We start from the raw sequence: 13077 nt of genomic DNA on the forward strand, positions 1-13077 counted from the left end.
AATAAGGACATGCTAAATACAAAACAGGCCAAATAAAGGCGCTGTTTCAACAATGTTCTTGCGCAAAATATGGCCCAACAAGCGCTGCGACTCATCCTCGGCACCGGGCATCCGATGCACAACCCACCGCCACACACACACATGCAGGATCCTTGAAACATCACTGCCACTGATCAGCGGCAACAGCTTGTACAAATGATGGGCCGACTGCAAGTCACTCGCATCCCCCGCATCAACGACCTGCGAAACCAGCCTAACTGTGAAATCTAAGTCGCTCAGTCGCTTCTTCGCGGGCTCAGCCAGGGCGCCGTTCCACAGAACAATGAGGGCGACCAGCAGTGCGCTGACTAACTGCTTGACAGCCGGGATGTCTACTGTGGTCCCGCGACGTATCATCTCAAAAAGCAAAAACTCGAAATCAGCGTTCTGCCGAATATCTGCAGCAGCTCCATCTCGATCGCACGCAAGTGCAGGCGTCCGCAACCGAGCCTCTGGTCGAGCATTACAGGTGGTATGGCGGGTAACGAGTCGCATAATACTCCATCAACAAAGTTCCCAGCACATCTATGCCCGAGGGCGCTGCTTGCGCTAATGACAGAAGCGAGTACACCAGAAGTGGATAACGGGGTGATCTGTCAGTATCCGCGGAATACTTGGGCTTGGGCCGCACAAGCGCCCAAGAATCGTCAATGTGGCTGTGCCGGTGCATGCCACTGCGCGGGTATTTAGGCATCGGACGCACGGCGTTTTGCCAAAGCATTTGCTCGGCCATGGCCAATGTCTGGGCCTCATTGTCTCGGGATGTGGGTTTTTTCTTCTGGATGCCTGCAGCAGCAGATATCAGTTCGCCCTTGAGCAGTGTCCTGAGATTAAGCTGGTTGTTGATAAGTGCAGAGTCCGGTCGCTGTTTTGATTGGGCAGCATCTGTGGGCGCGGATTGCTCGCCATTTCCGACCGAAAATACCGAAAGCATATTTTGCTCCGAGTCGTCTTGCGACCGCGGCAACAGAAGGATGCGCACAAGGCGCTCGATGGCAACCCGTTCGACACTCGCAGTATTGGTCAGGACTATCACCAGGCCCAGAAGCGCCTTGGCAAGACCCATTAGGCAATCCGCATTATCCAATGCGTCCTCATCCTGTCCATTCAAAGCAAGTTGTACAACAACCAGCTCCTTCAATGCGCACTCGGCCATTGTCTCCCGGTCAATCAGCGGTGCACCAGCAGTCAAATGCAGGTTCTTCGTCAGCGCACTCACAAGCTCGATTTGCATAATTAGTCTATCAGCGGCCGGTAATTTGACAGCAAAGCAGTGGTTCCATAGGTGCCTCCAGCTAGCCACCAGGACATCGCGCAGACTATCAATAACCTCCTTCACGCAATCCAAGCTCTGCGCCAGCTCCGGGCTATCATCCATTGCGGATCGGTGGCTGACGGCTGCAGACAATATATCAACCGCGTGCTGAAGTCGCGCCGCTTTGGGCCGCCGGTTGGTACCCAGCGCTGACCCAAACACATTGAGCAGATGCTGCGGGAGCACGCCGCGGTGGCCCTCGCCGACAGCCAGCAGCGAGCGGTACAGGGCGAGAACGTTGCTCGCGTTGACTCCCTCGCACTCAAAGCCCAAAATGCGCACAGGCCACTCCTCGATCATAAAGCGGATGAGCGATTTGGCCATCGCAAGCGACTCCATGCGCACAGCGAGTATTTCGAACAGCGCCGGTACTGTCTCGCACACAGTCTGAAAGAGCTGCTGCGCGGGCATCAGTGTCGCTGCTGCATCGCCGTGCACTGAGGCGGCTGCCAATGCGGTGGTCGAAATGATGCCAACAATGCTCTTGCATATGGAGTCTCCCTCGTCCTGTGTGACGGCTGGAATGGAAATCGGTCCGTTATTGTACGTCCGCCCTCCGCGCTGAACAGCTTCATGGAGGCCATTGGGGATGGGCTGCGGCATGTTTTTAACTGTCTTTGGCAGCTGGTGCAGTATTGCCAGCTCCTGTTCGCGTGAAATCAGCCGCAGCAGCGTGGTGCGGCAGGCGTCGATGAACGTGGTGCACCATTCCCAGGAGTCTGCAGCGCTCACGCTCTTCATCTCTACATCTTCGGAATTATTATCGCAGTTGTCATCCTCGGTGCCAGCACGGTCGCTTGCGTGTGCCTGTGATCCGTGCACAATAGTGCTAATCAGTGAGAACACGCCAATGACCCGGCTGAGGTCCAGCGGCTGGTCGGATAACTTTTTGACGCGAGTCGATTCGCCAAACAGCACCTCGATAGCGCTAGCCAGAGGTTGCAGGGTCAGCGAGTCGTCGCTGTATACAATGAACTTTGAAAACTCCGCACGCATCTCGAACCGAACTGCATCTGCCAGCCACTGTCTGTCGTCGGTCATACTGCCAGCTGACCCTGCGTCGCTGCTATTCAAAAGCATCGGTTTCTTTCCCAAGTGCGATTGCAGCGAGTAAAACAGAACAAACCGGCGCAGGTCACCTTCCGCAATCCCCAGTGTGGTGGCACCGCTGGTTGTCTGGTTGGCTACCAAGTCGCGGTACATTCCAAGAATCAGGTTTAACGCCTTTGAGTTCTCTTCCGGATACATCGCTGCCAGATCATTTATCGCCTGGGCCAATCCAGTAGTATCTGCAGCCGCCGTAGCCGGGCTGCTGCTATTGCCTATAAGCTTTGGAAGCTGTGCTATGTAGTACAGGTGCAAGCACCTGGGGAAAGTAGCCTTGTGGCACGAGCCATACTGGGTAAGCAGCCATCCTATGGCCCGCTGGTCCCTAGTCTCCACAACCACCGTCTCCACAAATGCCATCTCAGCGGCCTCAATCCCAACGCGTGAAAACTCACTCTCCACGGCCAAAACAAGCAGCTGGAAAACGGCTCTAGCGCCGGGCAACAAGGGCAAATCATTCAAGTTGCTGTTCTCCTTCAAATCAGCGACCGAGACAAACACAGACAGGACACCGATAGCCCAGCTGGTCACTTCGCGCGCGATATCGCCTTTGCCATCAACTGCTGCGTAAATTTCATGGCGTACTTTGCGAAGTTCTACCAAAGTGGTGTGTGCTATTTCGGGTAAGGGTGCGAGACGGGTGCGTTTGTTGGAGGACCTTTTGCTGCGGCTAGAGTCATTGCGAATGGGTTCGTTGCGCGCGGGCTCGTTGCGCTGCCGGTCCTCCCAGGAGCTGAGGTCGACAATTATCTGCGACTGAAGTGTGGGCCCGAGTGAAGCGAGTCGCTCGCTGAATGTGGGTTCGGGTTTACTGGTATCCATTTGTGAGTATAAAAATAAAGGTAGAAATGTAGAAAGAGTGGGGGTATGGATTTATAAAATTTCAAAGTGCCGGTAATAATTAAAAAAAAAGAAAATGTGTGAATTGGAAGGAACTGAGCGACTTGTGTTTGGAACCACAGTCCAATGTTTATTCTTTGTCTCTGAAAATTGAAGGCGCATTATGCGAATGATGCATCACAGTTGTGATGGGAGTTAATATTAATACATATAATAATTACTGGATCTAATCAAAGCTTTGTGATATCCAGGAGATGAGAACATCCTTTTTTCTGTAACTCGCGCAATTGGTACATACGGATGAATGAGTTACACATAGATTCCACCCTCGCATCTTGCAGATACCACACAGCCCTAGTTATTCAAACACGGCGCGTGACCTTTTATTTATTTGGTGCAGTTGAGATTATACAACAGCTTCGTGAATTGTTTTGTTCGTGACCAAGTGTGCTTTTGTAAAGTGCACAAGGTTTTTTTTTGAGAGGGGGGAGGGGGTTGTCAAGACAAATATATTATTTTTACACTTTTGCGCAGTTACCATCCTGTGGGATGAGGGTACGGTGTCTCTCCAAGTGCTCTATATACGATTCCACCAATCGGCAGTTTCTTTTGTCGTGCTAGATATGCCATTCAGTCATGTTTGGAAGCTTGCGAACGCACGCGCATAAAATATCTAAGACAAAAAATACCTAGATAAAAAATACCTAGACAACATAAAAATATCCAACATTTCTCCTCTTTAGTATTCATTTTTTTCTTTCAATAATAGTACAGTTTTATATCGTCTGGAATTATGTGCGATTTTCTCTTCATACCAATTTTTTGCGGAACCTACAACCAGGTTCATTCACTAGGACGCGAACTGGTGGTGTGTCCGCGATGCCACAACAACGCGATCCAAAGCATGAACCGACGCACCTGGTTTACTCTATATTGCGTTCCGATATTCCCCATATCGCGCAAGCGCACGCTGCTTCATTGTGATATTTGCCGATGGGAGGGTGCTCCTACGCCTATGGTGCAGGTCAATCAGGAGCAAGGCCGCCATCGGAATCGAGATTTGAATTCTGCCGATAGTTTGCAAGGTTTGGAGACAACAGCTACGCCGCAGCCGAGGCCTGAACAATTCCGCCCTGTGCCGTATTCACAGGATGATTACCTGCCACCGCCTCCACCATATACCAAGGCACTAGATCCGGCTGCGAGAAAAAATAAAACAAAAAAGGCAAAGCCAGGCGCAAAAGTGGCGACGTAAAATGGCTCGCGTGTCGGTTTAATTTGTGTTTAAAATGTTTAAAATATATTTTAATGAGAAAATGTTTAAAAAATGTGGAAAATGTGATAAACTACGAGAGCCATTAGATCTTGGATCCGGCAGCCTTGAGGGCAGACTCGACACGACGGCCGTAGTCCTTGTCGGCGCGGTAGAAGTGCTTGAGCTGGCGCTTCTGAATGAAATCAGGCACCTGTGACAGGATGAGGCGATGACATTGGCCAGACGGTCCTTTTGCTCAGCAGTGAAAAGGTTGTAGAGATGACCGACCTGCACAAAGTCGTCGTCAGTAACCTCGTAGGTGTGACGAGCAACCTCGCCCTGAACGGTAAAGTTCTTGGCGTGCGACTGGGCGGCCAAATTGTTCTGGGCAGGGCCGCCAAACGAGTTGGGCTCGTAGTTGGGCGCTGAGCCGCCGTTGCCGTTGATGGTCATGGCGCCGTCGCGCTGGTGGTTGTTGACACCAGAGATTGGACGGTTGATCGGGATCTGTTGGTAGTTGGGGCCCAGGCGGTGGCGGTGGGTGTCCGAGTAGCTGAACAGGCGGCCCTGCAGCATGCGGTCAGGGGACGGCGCAATTCCCGGCACCATGTGCGACGGGCAGAAAGCCGCCTGCTCGACTTCAGCAAAGTAGTTCTCGGGGTTGCGATTCAGCACCATGCGGCCAACCTCCTGCAGCGGGAAGTCCTTCTTGCTGATGACCTTGGTGACGTCGAATGGGTTGAAGCGGTACTTGAGGGCCTGCTCAGGCTCAAGGACCTGGATATAAACCTTCCAGGCCGGGTGGTCGCCGCGCTCAATTGCGTTGAACAGGTCGCGCGTCGCGTAGTTTGGATCGGTGCCCGCCAGCCGCGCAGCATCCTCGGGCAAGATGTTCTTGATCCCCTGCTCGGTAAGGAAGTGCCACTTGACGTAGTGGAAGGAGCCGTCCCCCTTAACCAGCTTGAGAGTGTGGCTCGAAAACCCGTGCATATGGCGATATCCGTCAGGAATACCGCGGTCGGACATCAGAATGGTCACCTGGTGCAGCGACTCAGGCACCAGCGACCAAAAGTCCCACATCATCGTGACATCCGGCAGGTGCGTCTGCGGATGCCGCTTCTGGGTGTGGATAAAGTCAGGGAACTTGATCGGGTCGCGGATGAAAAAGATCGGCGTGTTGTTGCCGACCATATCCCAGTTGCCCTCCTCGGTGTAGAACTTGACCGAGAACCCGCGCGGATCTCTGGCAGTATCCGCCGAGCCCAGCTCGCCTCCAACAGTAGAAAAGCGGGTAAAAATAGGCGTGCGCTTGCCGACCTTGCTGAGGAACTTGGCGCACGTCAGGTGGCTGATGTCCTTGGTCACCTCAAAGTATCCATGTGCACCGGCTCCCTTGGCATGGACGACGCGCTCGGGGATGCGCTCGCGGTCAAAGTGGGCCAGCTTGTCCAGCAGATGGAAATCCTGCAGAACAACGGGTCCCAGGTCACCGGCTGTCATCGACGTCTGGTTGTTCTCAACGGGGTTGCCGTTGGCCGTGGTCAGTACGCCGCGGCTGGTGGTGGCGGGTGCGTCGGAAGGATGCTGCGACATGAGTGTTTGCTTCGGTGTTTCTTCTTTGGATGAGAGATATAGTATAAAGAAAAGTAAAAATTGCAATAGCAGGATAAAAGGAGAGTGTGTGCTGAGAGGAATATAATTAAAAAAGTTCGAGCGCAGAAAAAAAGAAAAGAAAAAGTCAGTGCCTGCGACATCAGCAATAGATGAGATGGAAATTGGCGCAAAATGGCAAGCCATGCATGTGATGTTTCCTCTTTCATATGCTTGAGTGGGTGCGGCGAATTTTCATGTGCCATTTTTGAGTGATTCAAACAATCAAGCCAATAAGGCCCAGAACCGCCAGGCACATGCACGTGCTTTACTATTATATACGAGCACCACAAAGATTATCAGCGGTTTGGCTCTTGTTTAATTGTTTGAGCAACGACGCACCCGGGAACCGTGTGATCCGAGATAATGTTATGAATTTAACAAAGTCAAAGCTAACTTTTTATTTTTGGTACTGTCATCACTCAGATCAAAAAATATGCCAAAAATGCCCAAAGAGGACACACGTGACCCAATTAATCAGCATAGCCAGATCACAAGCGATATGATAATCCAAAGATCACCGCCAGTTTGCAAGCGAGCAACCAAAACCAATTTGTGGTCCCTTTCAATTGCTTTTTATATTCTTTTCTCTCTCTCTTCGCTACCAATTCTGTTACTTTTATTATTTTATTGTATCTATTCACACACCCATGTCTTCTGTCACGTCAACGCGCGTTTGTAAGTGAACTGAACGAGCTCGGTAGGGGTATTGCAAGAAAAAACACATGCATGCACGCACACAAATTCAACAGCTGATTCTCTTTCATACTAAATTTTCTTATGCATTGAATGTCAAGCCTGGTCTATAGCTAAAGGAAACAATAAGTTTGCGCCAAAGGCTAAGCCTAGGCCGGCACGGCGAACGGCTCAGAGCGCGCAAAACACCAGGACGAGCGAGGTCAACCAGACGGAGGACGCCGGGGCAGAGCAGCAGGACACATCAGATAACATTGAAACAAGCGAGCAACAAATGCACCACGAGCAGCTGCGGGGGGTTCCAGCAGGCTCGACGGTTATTGGCGTGCCATCAGTTATTACAGCTGCATCAATATCGTCTGGAGGCATCCCTTCAGTCGGTGTATCAAGTTCGATCGGCAGCATTCCTTCAGTTGGCGCATCCACATCGATAAACGGGATTCCTTCAGTTGGCGCGTCTCCACAGCTACAGAGAACAGGGTTGGGGACGCACATTGTAATTGGCGGGATGTCACCGAGGTTTGAGCCGCCGCGGTTGCAGCTCTCAGCACGGCGAAGCGGTGTAATGAATCAAACAGCCCCCTTATCCATAGCAGGCGCAGGCGCAGGCGCAAGCACAGGAGGACTACGACTCGCATCGCTGAGCTCGCCAATCAGCCCTGCCAGCCTGGCATTGGGCGCGTCCCGGCGCTCAGCCAACGGCGGAACGCGCTTTCCAGGGCCACCTAAGCGTGTACGCACAGGCAGCAGCACACCTGAAGCGCGGCCGCTCTTGCAGATGAGGTCAGCTGCCGATTACTCGACACTCTCAACGGAAGAAATCAGCAACCTGCCCATAGCATACTTTTGCCGCGACACCCGGCACGGCCAGCCGACGACCGAATTCATCGAGCGCGAAAACGATGTCATTCGCAAGCTAAATGCACCGCCAGAGACACAGGCGTCTTCTGAAGAAACGCCGGCCCAAGCCGGTGTCGTGAAAGCACCGCCGGTTCCCAGCAAAGTTGATTCGCAGCCCCAGACCGTCAACCGCATGGCCGCACAGGTGCGCATCGTCGACGGCCAAGTGGTCATTGACACGGATTCGCTCGTGGTCAATCGCTCAGACATGGCTGGCGGCACCGGCGAGCCTCTCGATGTCGTAGACGAGTCTGCGCGCACGCAGTTCACAAACTCGCTGACATACGTTGTCCAGCGCACGTCACGCAAGCGCTGGAAGCCCGAAGAGACCGAGATGTTTTACCAGAAGCTGCGCATCTACGGTACCGACTTCCAGATGCTCGCTGCTGAGCTGCCTGGCCGCAACAGGTACGATGTGCGGAACAAGTTTAAGGTCGAGGAGCGGAAAAATGGTTTGCGCATCACCGAGACACTGCTGCGGCGTGATCCCCAGCCGCCAAAGAGCCCGCAGCGGCCGATTCCCACTGGGCTGCCAGAGTCGCTAGAGACATATTCTATTGTTGCTACGCCCGAGCCTCAGCCTCAGCCTGAGCCTGGGCTGGAGTCGGAGTCTGGTTTAAAGGCCGACAGCGTGGATCACCTCAATGGCTCTGACTCAGACGATATGCCAGAGGCCAGAGATTTATTTGGGCTGCCGTCCGTTGGCGCATCAAAAGCTGGTTCTTCTCAGAAATAGTGGATGCCGTCACGATTAACCGATCAATTCTATTGTTATTCCTGCTCTTCGAGCCCATAGCAAGAGATTTTCTGTTTTGGTGGGATTAGGGTGCAAGTTGCCTTGCCTCCTATTTTTTCCTGCTTCTGCCAGTTCTGACAAATATGAGAATTGGGCACAAGAATCGTGTATTTTTCTACTTGGCTGGCCTTGAAGCGCTCGATAATAAAATTATAGACGAAATTTCTTTCCATCTTTTTTAAGCTAGCAAATTCCAAATCAATAGGAAAAAACACCTCTAAAAACAAAAAAGAGTAGAATATATTTTTATTTTAGCGTTTACACCCCGCTCACATCGTTACCCCCCAAACCTGTGCCCAGGACAGAAATTTGAATAACAAATCTTATTTGCGCCCTTCCGTCTTTTCTATATAGTATTTTTTTAAATTACTCATTGTTGGTTCTCCCCTATTTTTATTTATCACCCCTTCTTTTACACACAACAGACACACCCACTCACACTTACACAGATACGCAGCGTGTTTTTCTCTCTTTTTTAATTTCTGCTATTTCCATTTGAATCCCAGTCATTTAGTTCCAATTACACAAACGTTCTTTATTTTTTGGTGCATCCCCCTTTTCTTTTTTTCTATATTTTTCCTTTATATATTTTTCACTCATTTAATTACCCATGGAAAGTGAGCGCGGTTGGAAGTTCACTCAATGCTTTGGCGACAAGGCCGATTTGGAGGATGTCACAGAGGGTAAGCTTAATCCAGTTGCCAACTTTACATTGCAATCTGCCCTAACCCACAGCAAAACGCAGCGCCTTATTTCGGTCCTTTAAAAAATTTACACTGATTTGAACGACATAAAGGGAGAAGACGGAATCTTCTGACATTTTGGGGCGTGTGTATAGGAGAGGAACAAGAGAAATTGCCGCGACTACTATTCGCATTGCAATATGCCCCCAATGTTGTGCTTTTATTCTTTGCTAACAGTGTATTTATTTTATTTTTGTTTTGTAGCTGATATTATCTCTACCGTGGAGTTTGACCACACCGGAAACTACTTGGCTACCGGCGATAAGGGCGGTCGTGTCGTGCTTTTCGAGAGAAGCGACAACGTAAGTTGCACTACAGTGCCTGTCTATTCTATTTTGTCTTCTTTTTGCCTGAAAACAGGAATGTGCAAACGTCACCAAAATTAACAATCAGCGCACATTCTAAACCACACCTACCCAAAAAAACATATTTTTCTTGTGACAAAACAACAATAAAAACGACGCGCACAATTCTGTAGAAGCAAGGGTGCGAGTACAAGTTTTACACGGAATTCCAGTCGCATGAACCCGAGTTTGACTACTTGAAGAGTCTGGAGATCGAAGAGAAGATTAACCGCATCAAATGGCTCAAGCCCAACAACAACTCCCTGTACATGCTGACGACCAACGACAAGACTATCAAGCTGTGGAAGGTCTGCGAGAAGGCGCTCAAGCTAGTGTCCGAGAACAACCTACTCGATGGTGACCGCCCGCCGCCGCAGGACATCTCGCGCCTGCGTCTGCCAAAGCTCGTCCAGCACGAGAACATCATTGCGGCGATTCCGCGGAAGATCTACGCCAACGCCCACGCCTACCACATCAACTCCATTTCGGTCAACTCGGACGACGAAACCTATCTGTCTGCTGACGACCTGCGCATCAACCTGTGGAACCTGGGAATTAACAACCAGAGCTTCAACATAGTCGACATCAAGCCGCCAACATGGAGGACCTGACCGAGGTCATCACGGCTGCCGAGTTCCACCCGCAGTCCTGCAACTACTTCATGTACAGCAGCAGCAAGGGACGATCAAGCTGTGCGATATGCGCGAGTCAGCGCTCTGTGACAAGCATGCCAAGCAGTTTGAGGAGCCCGAGGACCCGGCTTCGAAGAACTTTTCTCCGAGATTATCTCCTCCGTGTCTGATGTGCGGTTCAGCTCGGACGGCCGATACATTCTGTCGCGCGATTACCTGACCCTGCGGTTGTGGGATATCAACATGGAGCGGCAGCCGGTGAGGACAATCAGCGTCCATGACTACCTCAAGCCCAAGCTCTGCGACCTCTACGAGAACGACTGCATTTTGACAAGTTCGAGTGCAACATTAGTGGAGACGGCAAGCATGCCATGACTGGGTCATACAACAACTACTTTAGCATCTACGATCTGGAGGAGACCAGTAACGATGTTATGCTGCAGGCGGACAAGAATGCCTTCCGGGCTAAGCGCGTTCAGGGTCCCAATGGGAGCAAGAGCAAGGTCGGTATCCCGCGTAATGGTCGTGGTGGATTGCGCAAGGAGGATATTGATCCTGAAAACATTGACTATAACCGCAAGATATTGCACTCGAGCTGGCATCCGAGAGAAAACACCCTTGCTGTTGCTGCCACTAACAATCTGTTCATCTTTACAGATTGAAAAAAGAAGGTTGAAAATAATCGAATATACACAAACCAATTTTTTTTACTTTTCCCCATTTTATTCCCTCTTCCCCTACCACTTTTTTCTTTTACAAAAAATTTTTAGCACTTCCTTATTCAATTCAACATTTAAAACAATTTTCTTGGTGTGTTTGCAAGGGGGGGGGTAAAAACTTTTATTCATTCAAAAGTTATGTGAAGTGATATGTAAAATAACTTATAAATGCAGGTATATGAATAATAATTAAAGATCATCACCAATGGCATTATTCATGCTGTTGCGCGTGGACCTCCTGCGCTTTGATGAATCGGAGATCACAGGCGACAGCGACTCTTCCAATGCGACGCTGCTGTCTGAAGCTGTCTCCAATGCATCTAACGACTCGAGTGTTTCTTCTGACATCGACTCCACATACTCTTCCAACGAGCTTTGCCCAACACGACCACTAACACGACCACTAACCCGACCTCGTGGGCGTCCGCGAACGCAAGTTTTAGCCGGCAACTCAACAGGCTGTTCGCCAGAAGAATCCACAACCACTTTGTCATTGTTGCCGTTGCTGTTACCAGCTAGAGACTTCGATGTCGTCACTGGCCTCTTGCGTTTTTTCGCGCTTCCCTGAGTGTGGCTACTACCAGACTCAGGAGCAGCAGCAGAAGACAAATCATCATCCACCAACATCAACACGCCCGCATAAGCAGACATGAATGCCTTAACATATGCAGCAGCCATTCCCTCAGACATTGCCGTCGTCTGGCTCTTCTTTGACTTTGAAATAACCCTGTCAGCGCTCTGATCGCGGTCCCCAGGGCTGCCCATCCACGTCCACCACAGTATATCCATCACAGGCAGCATCTCCTTGCGCCACAAACATCCCTTATTCCTGGAAATCTCATTGGACACCCAGCGTGCCGTCCCCATGTGCTCAGCCGACATGAATTTGCTCTGTATTGCCACTGTATTTCTAAACGAGCAGCGCTGGTAGGCACTTCCAGCGGGAACAAACACGGCGTCACCCGGCTGTTGCCGCACGAGGTAGCTCCGCGCATCATCTCCGTACTCCCCATATATTTCCCTGCACTTTGAAGCGTCAAAGTAAACGCCCTGTTCAAATATCTGGATAATAAACTGCTCAGTGTCGCTCAATGAGCTTTGAACATACTGGATTACAGCGGGCGGGAAAACAGCCCACTCAACAACTTGGCTCAGCTTGGTTTGCTGCCCAGATAAGCGTGGCCGGCCCCTAGACGCACGCCGTGGGATTCCAGCAGACACGCCCTTCGCTACCGGGAGCAACGCCGTATCTTGCTCTGCCGACGCATACACCATCAAGTTGATCATATCGGCAACCTCAAGTCGCAGATTCTCGCAGGTTCCCACGTCCCGCGAACCATATGTGCAATGCAGCTCAGGTCTAAGATCCAGTCGCATGTACTGCGTCGGAAGGCGGTTGGCCAGGTTGAGCGACCCGTCCTGCGAGGAGTACTGGGGAAACGGAAGCTTTTGCGTCGTGGCATCGAGCAGCTTATTAAACCTTTTCATTAAACCTACGCTTTCGTCCTCGTTGCTGCTGCCTCCGGGGGTGTCAGCTGTGGATGTAGTGGCAGCAGTTTTCACTTCCTGGGCTGCCGCTGCCCCCTTGCCCCGCGGCATTCCTGAATGCCACCTTCTGCTGGGACCCGGCGTGTCTGCCGGCGCATTCGCTGCCATGTTTTCTTTGTTCCCTTGCATGGCGGAATCAGTGCCCTTCAATTGCCCTGAGCTTTCACCAAAGCCTGGTTGTAGCTTGGAACACGCGCGCAGCCGGCTGGATGTCAACTTGTCCCTGCGAGCCGGCCAGTCTTCAGACTCCTCAGCAGCAGAGAGTTGGGTATCCCCGCTGAACATGTGCAAGAACTGACCCAGGGTCCAGCTGCCAATCGACAAATCTTTGCTGCCCAACTCGTAGATATGTGCGGGAAGCTTGTCGAGCCTCTGCACAAGCACATTGGGAGACCATGCCTGCAGCTCTAGGTCATTGAACAACCCAGTGATGACAACAACGTGATTGTTCTTCCACAGCTGGGCAAACTCGCGCAGCGTAAGATCGGCGGCA

At 51.2% G+C, this 13077-nt stretch overlaps 6 protein-coding genes across 6 annotated transcripts; 3 read left to right on the forward strand and 3 right to left on the reverse strand.

Moving 5' to 3' along the window:
• Nucleotides 1-12: 12 nt before the first annotated feature.
• On the reverse strand, nucleotides 13-3283 carry BX661DRAFT_195132 (uncharacterized protein; the record flags this gene model as incomplete). The annotated part of the gene is made up of 3 exons (XM_051537917.1): nucleotides 13-371; nucleotides 413-564; nucleotides 597-3283. 3 exons carry the CDS (start codon nucleotides 3281-3283, stop codon nucleotides 13-15), a joined length of 3198 nt encoding a protein of 1065 aa, XP_051394883.1.
• Nucleotides 3284-4050: 767 nt separating this feature from the next.
• BX661DRAFT_174949 (uncharacterized protein) lies at nucleotides 4051-4628 on the forward strand. Its single transcript, XM_051533949.1, has one exon. The coding sequence runs from the start codon at nucleotides 4095-4097 to the stop codon at nucleotides 4554-4556; it is 462 nt and encodes a 153-aa protein (XP_051394884.1). The 5' UTR covers nucleotides 4051-4094; the 3' UTR covers nucleotides 4557-4628.
• On the reverse strand, nucleotides 4588-6288 carry BX661DRAFT_202309 (catalase). The gene is made up of 2 exons (XM_051538501.1): nucleotides 4791-6288; nucleotides 4588-4767 (listed from the first exon to the last, which is right to left on the reverse strand). Exons 1-2 carry the CDS (start codon nucleotides 6147-6149, stop codon nucleotides 4660-4662), a joined length of 1467 nt encoding a protein of 488 aa, XP_051394885.1. The 5' UTR covers nucleotides 6150-6288; the 3' UTR covers nucleotides 4588-4659.
• A 491-nt stretch (nucleotides 6289-6779) lies between these two features.
• On the reverse strand, nucleotides 6780-7590 carry BX661DRAFT_174953 (uncharacterized protein). The gene has a single exon (XM_051533950.1). The coding sequence runs from the start codon at nucleotides 7395-7397 to the stop codon at nucleotides 7074-7076; it is 324 nt and encodes a 107-aa protein (XP_051394886.1). The 5' UTR covers nucleotides 7398-7590; the 3' UTR covers nucleotides 6780-7073.
• Nucleotides 7498-8788, forward strand: BX661DRAFT_174956 (uncharacterized protein). The gene has a single exon (XM_051533951.1). It carries the CDS (start codon nucleotides 7681-7683, stop codon nucleotides 8536-8538), a length of 858 nt encoding a protein of 285 aa, XP_051394887.1. The 5' UTR covers nucleotides 7498-7680; the 3' UTR covers nucleotides 8539-8788.
• Nucleotides 8774-11120, forward strand: BX661DRAFT_174957 (protein phosphatase PP2A regulatory subunit B). Its single transcript, XM_051533952.1, is given in 7 exon segments — nucleotides 8774-9281; nucleotides 9546-9643; nucleotides 9820-10263; nucleotides 10290-10377; nucleotides 10398-10488; nucleotides 10500-10651; nucleotides 10675-11120. 7 exon segments carry the CDS (start codon nucleotides 9209-9211, stop codon nucleotides 10977-10979), a joined length of 1251 nt encoding a protein of 416 aa, XP_051394888.1. The 5' UTR covers nucleotides 8774-9208; the 3' UTR covers nucleotides 10980-11120.
• Nucleotides 11121-13077: the final 1957 nt, after the last annotated feature.

The sequence above is a fragment of the Kickxella alabastrina genome, assembly GCF_025024165.1.
Source record: "Kickxella alabastrina strain RSA 675 chromosome Unknown BX661scaffold_1, whole genome shotgun sequence".
NCBI classification, from domain to species: Eukaryota; Fungi; Kickxellomycota; class Kickxellomycetes; order Kickxellales; family Kickxellaceae; genus Kickxella; species Kickxella alabastrina.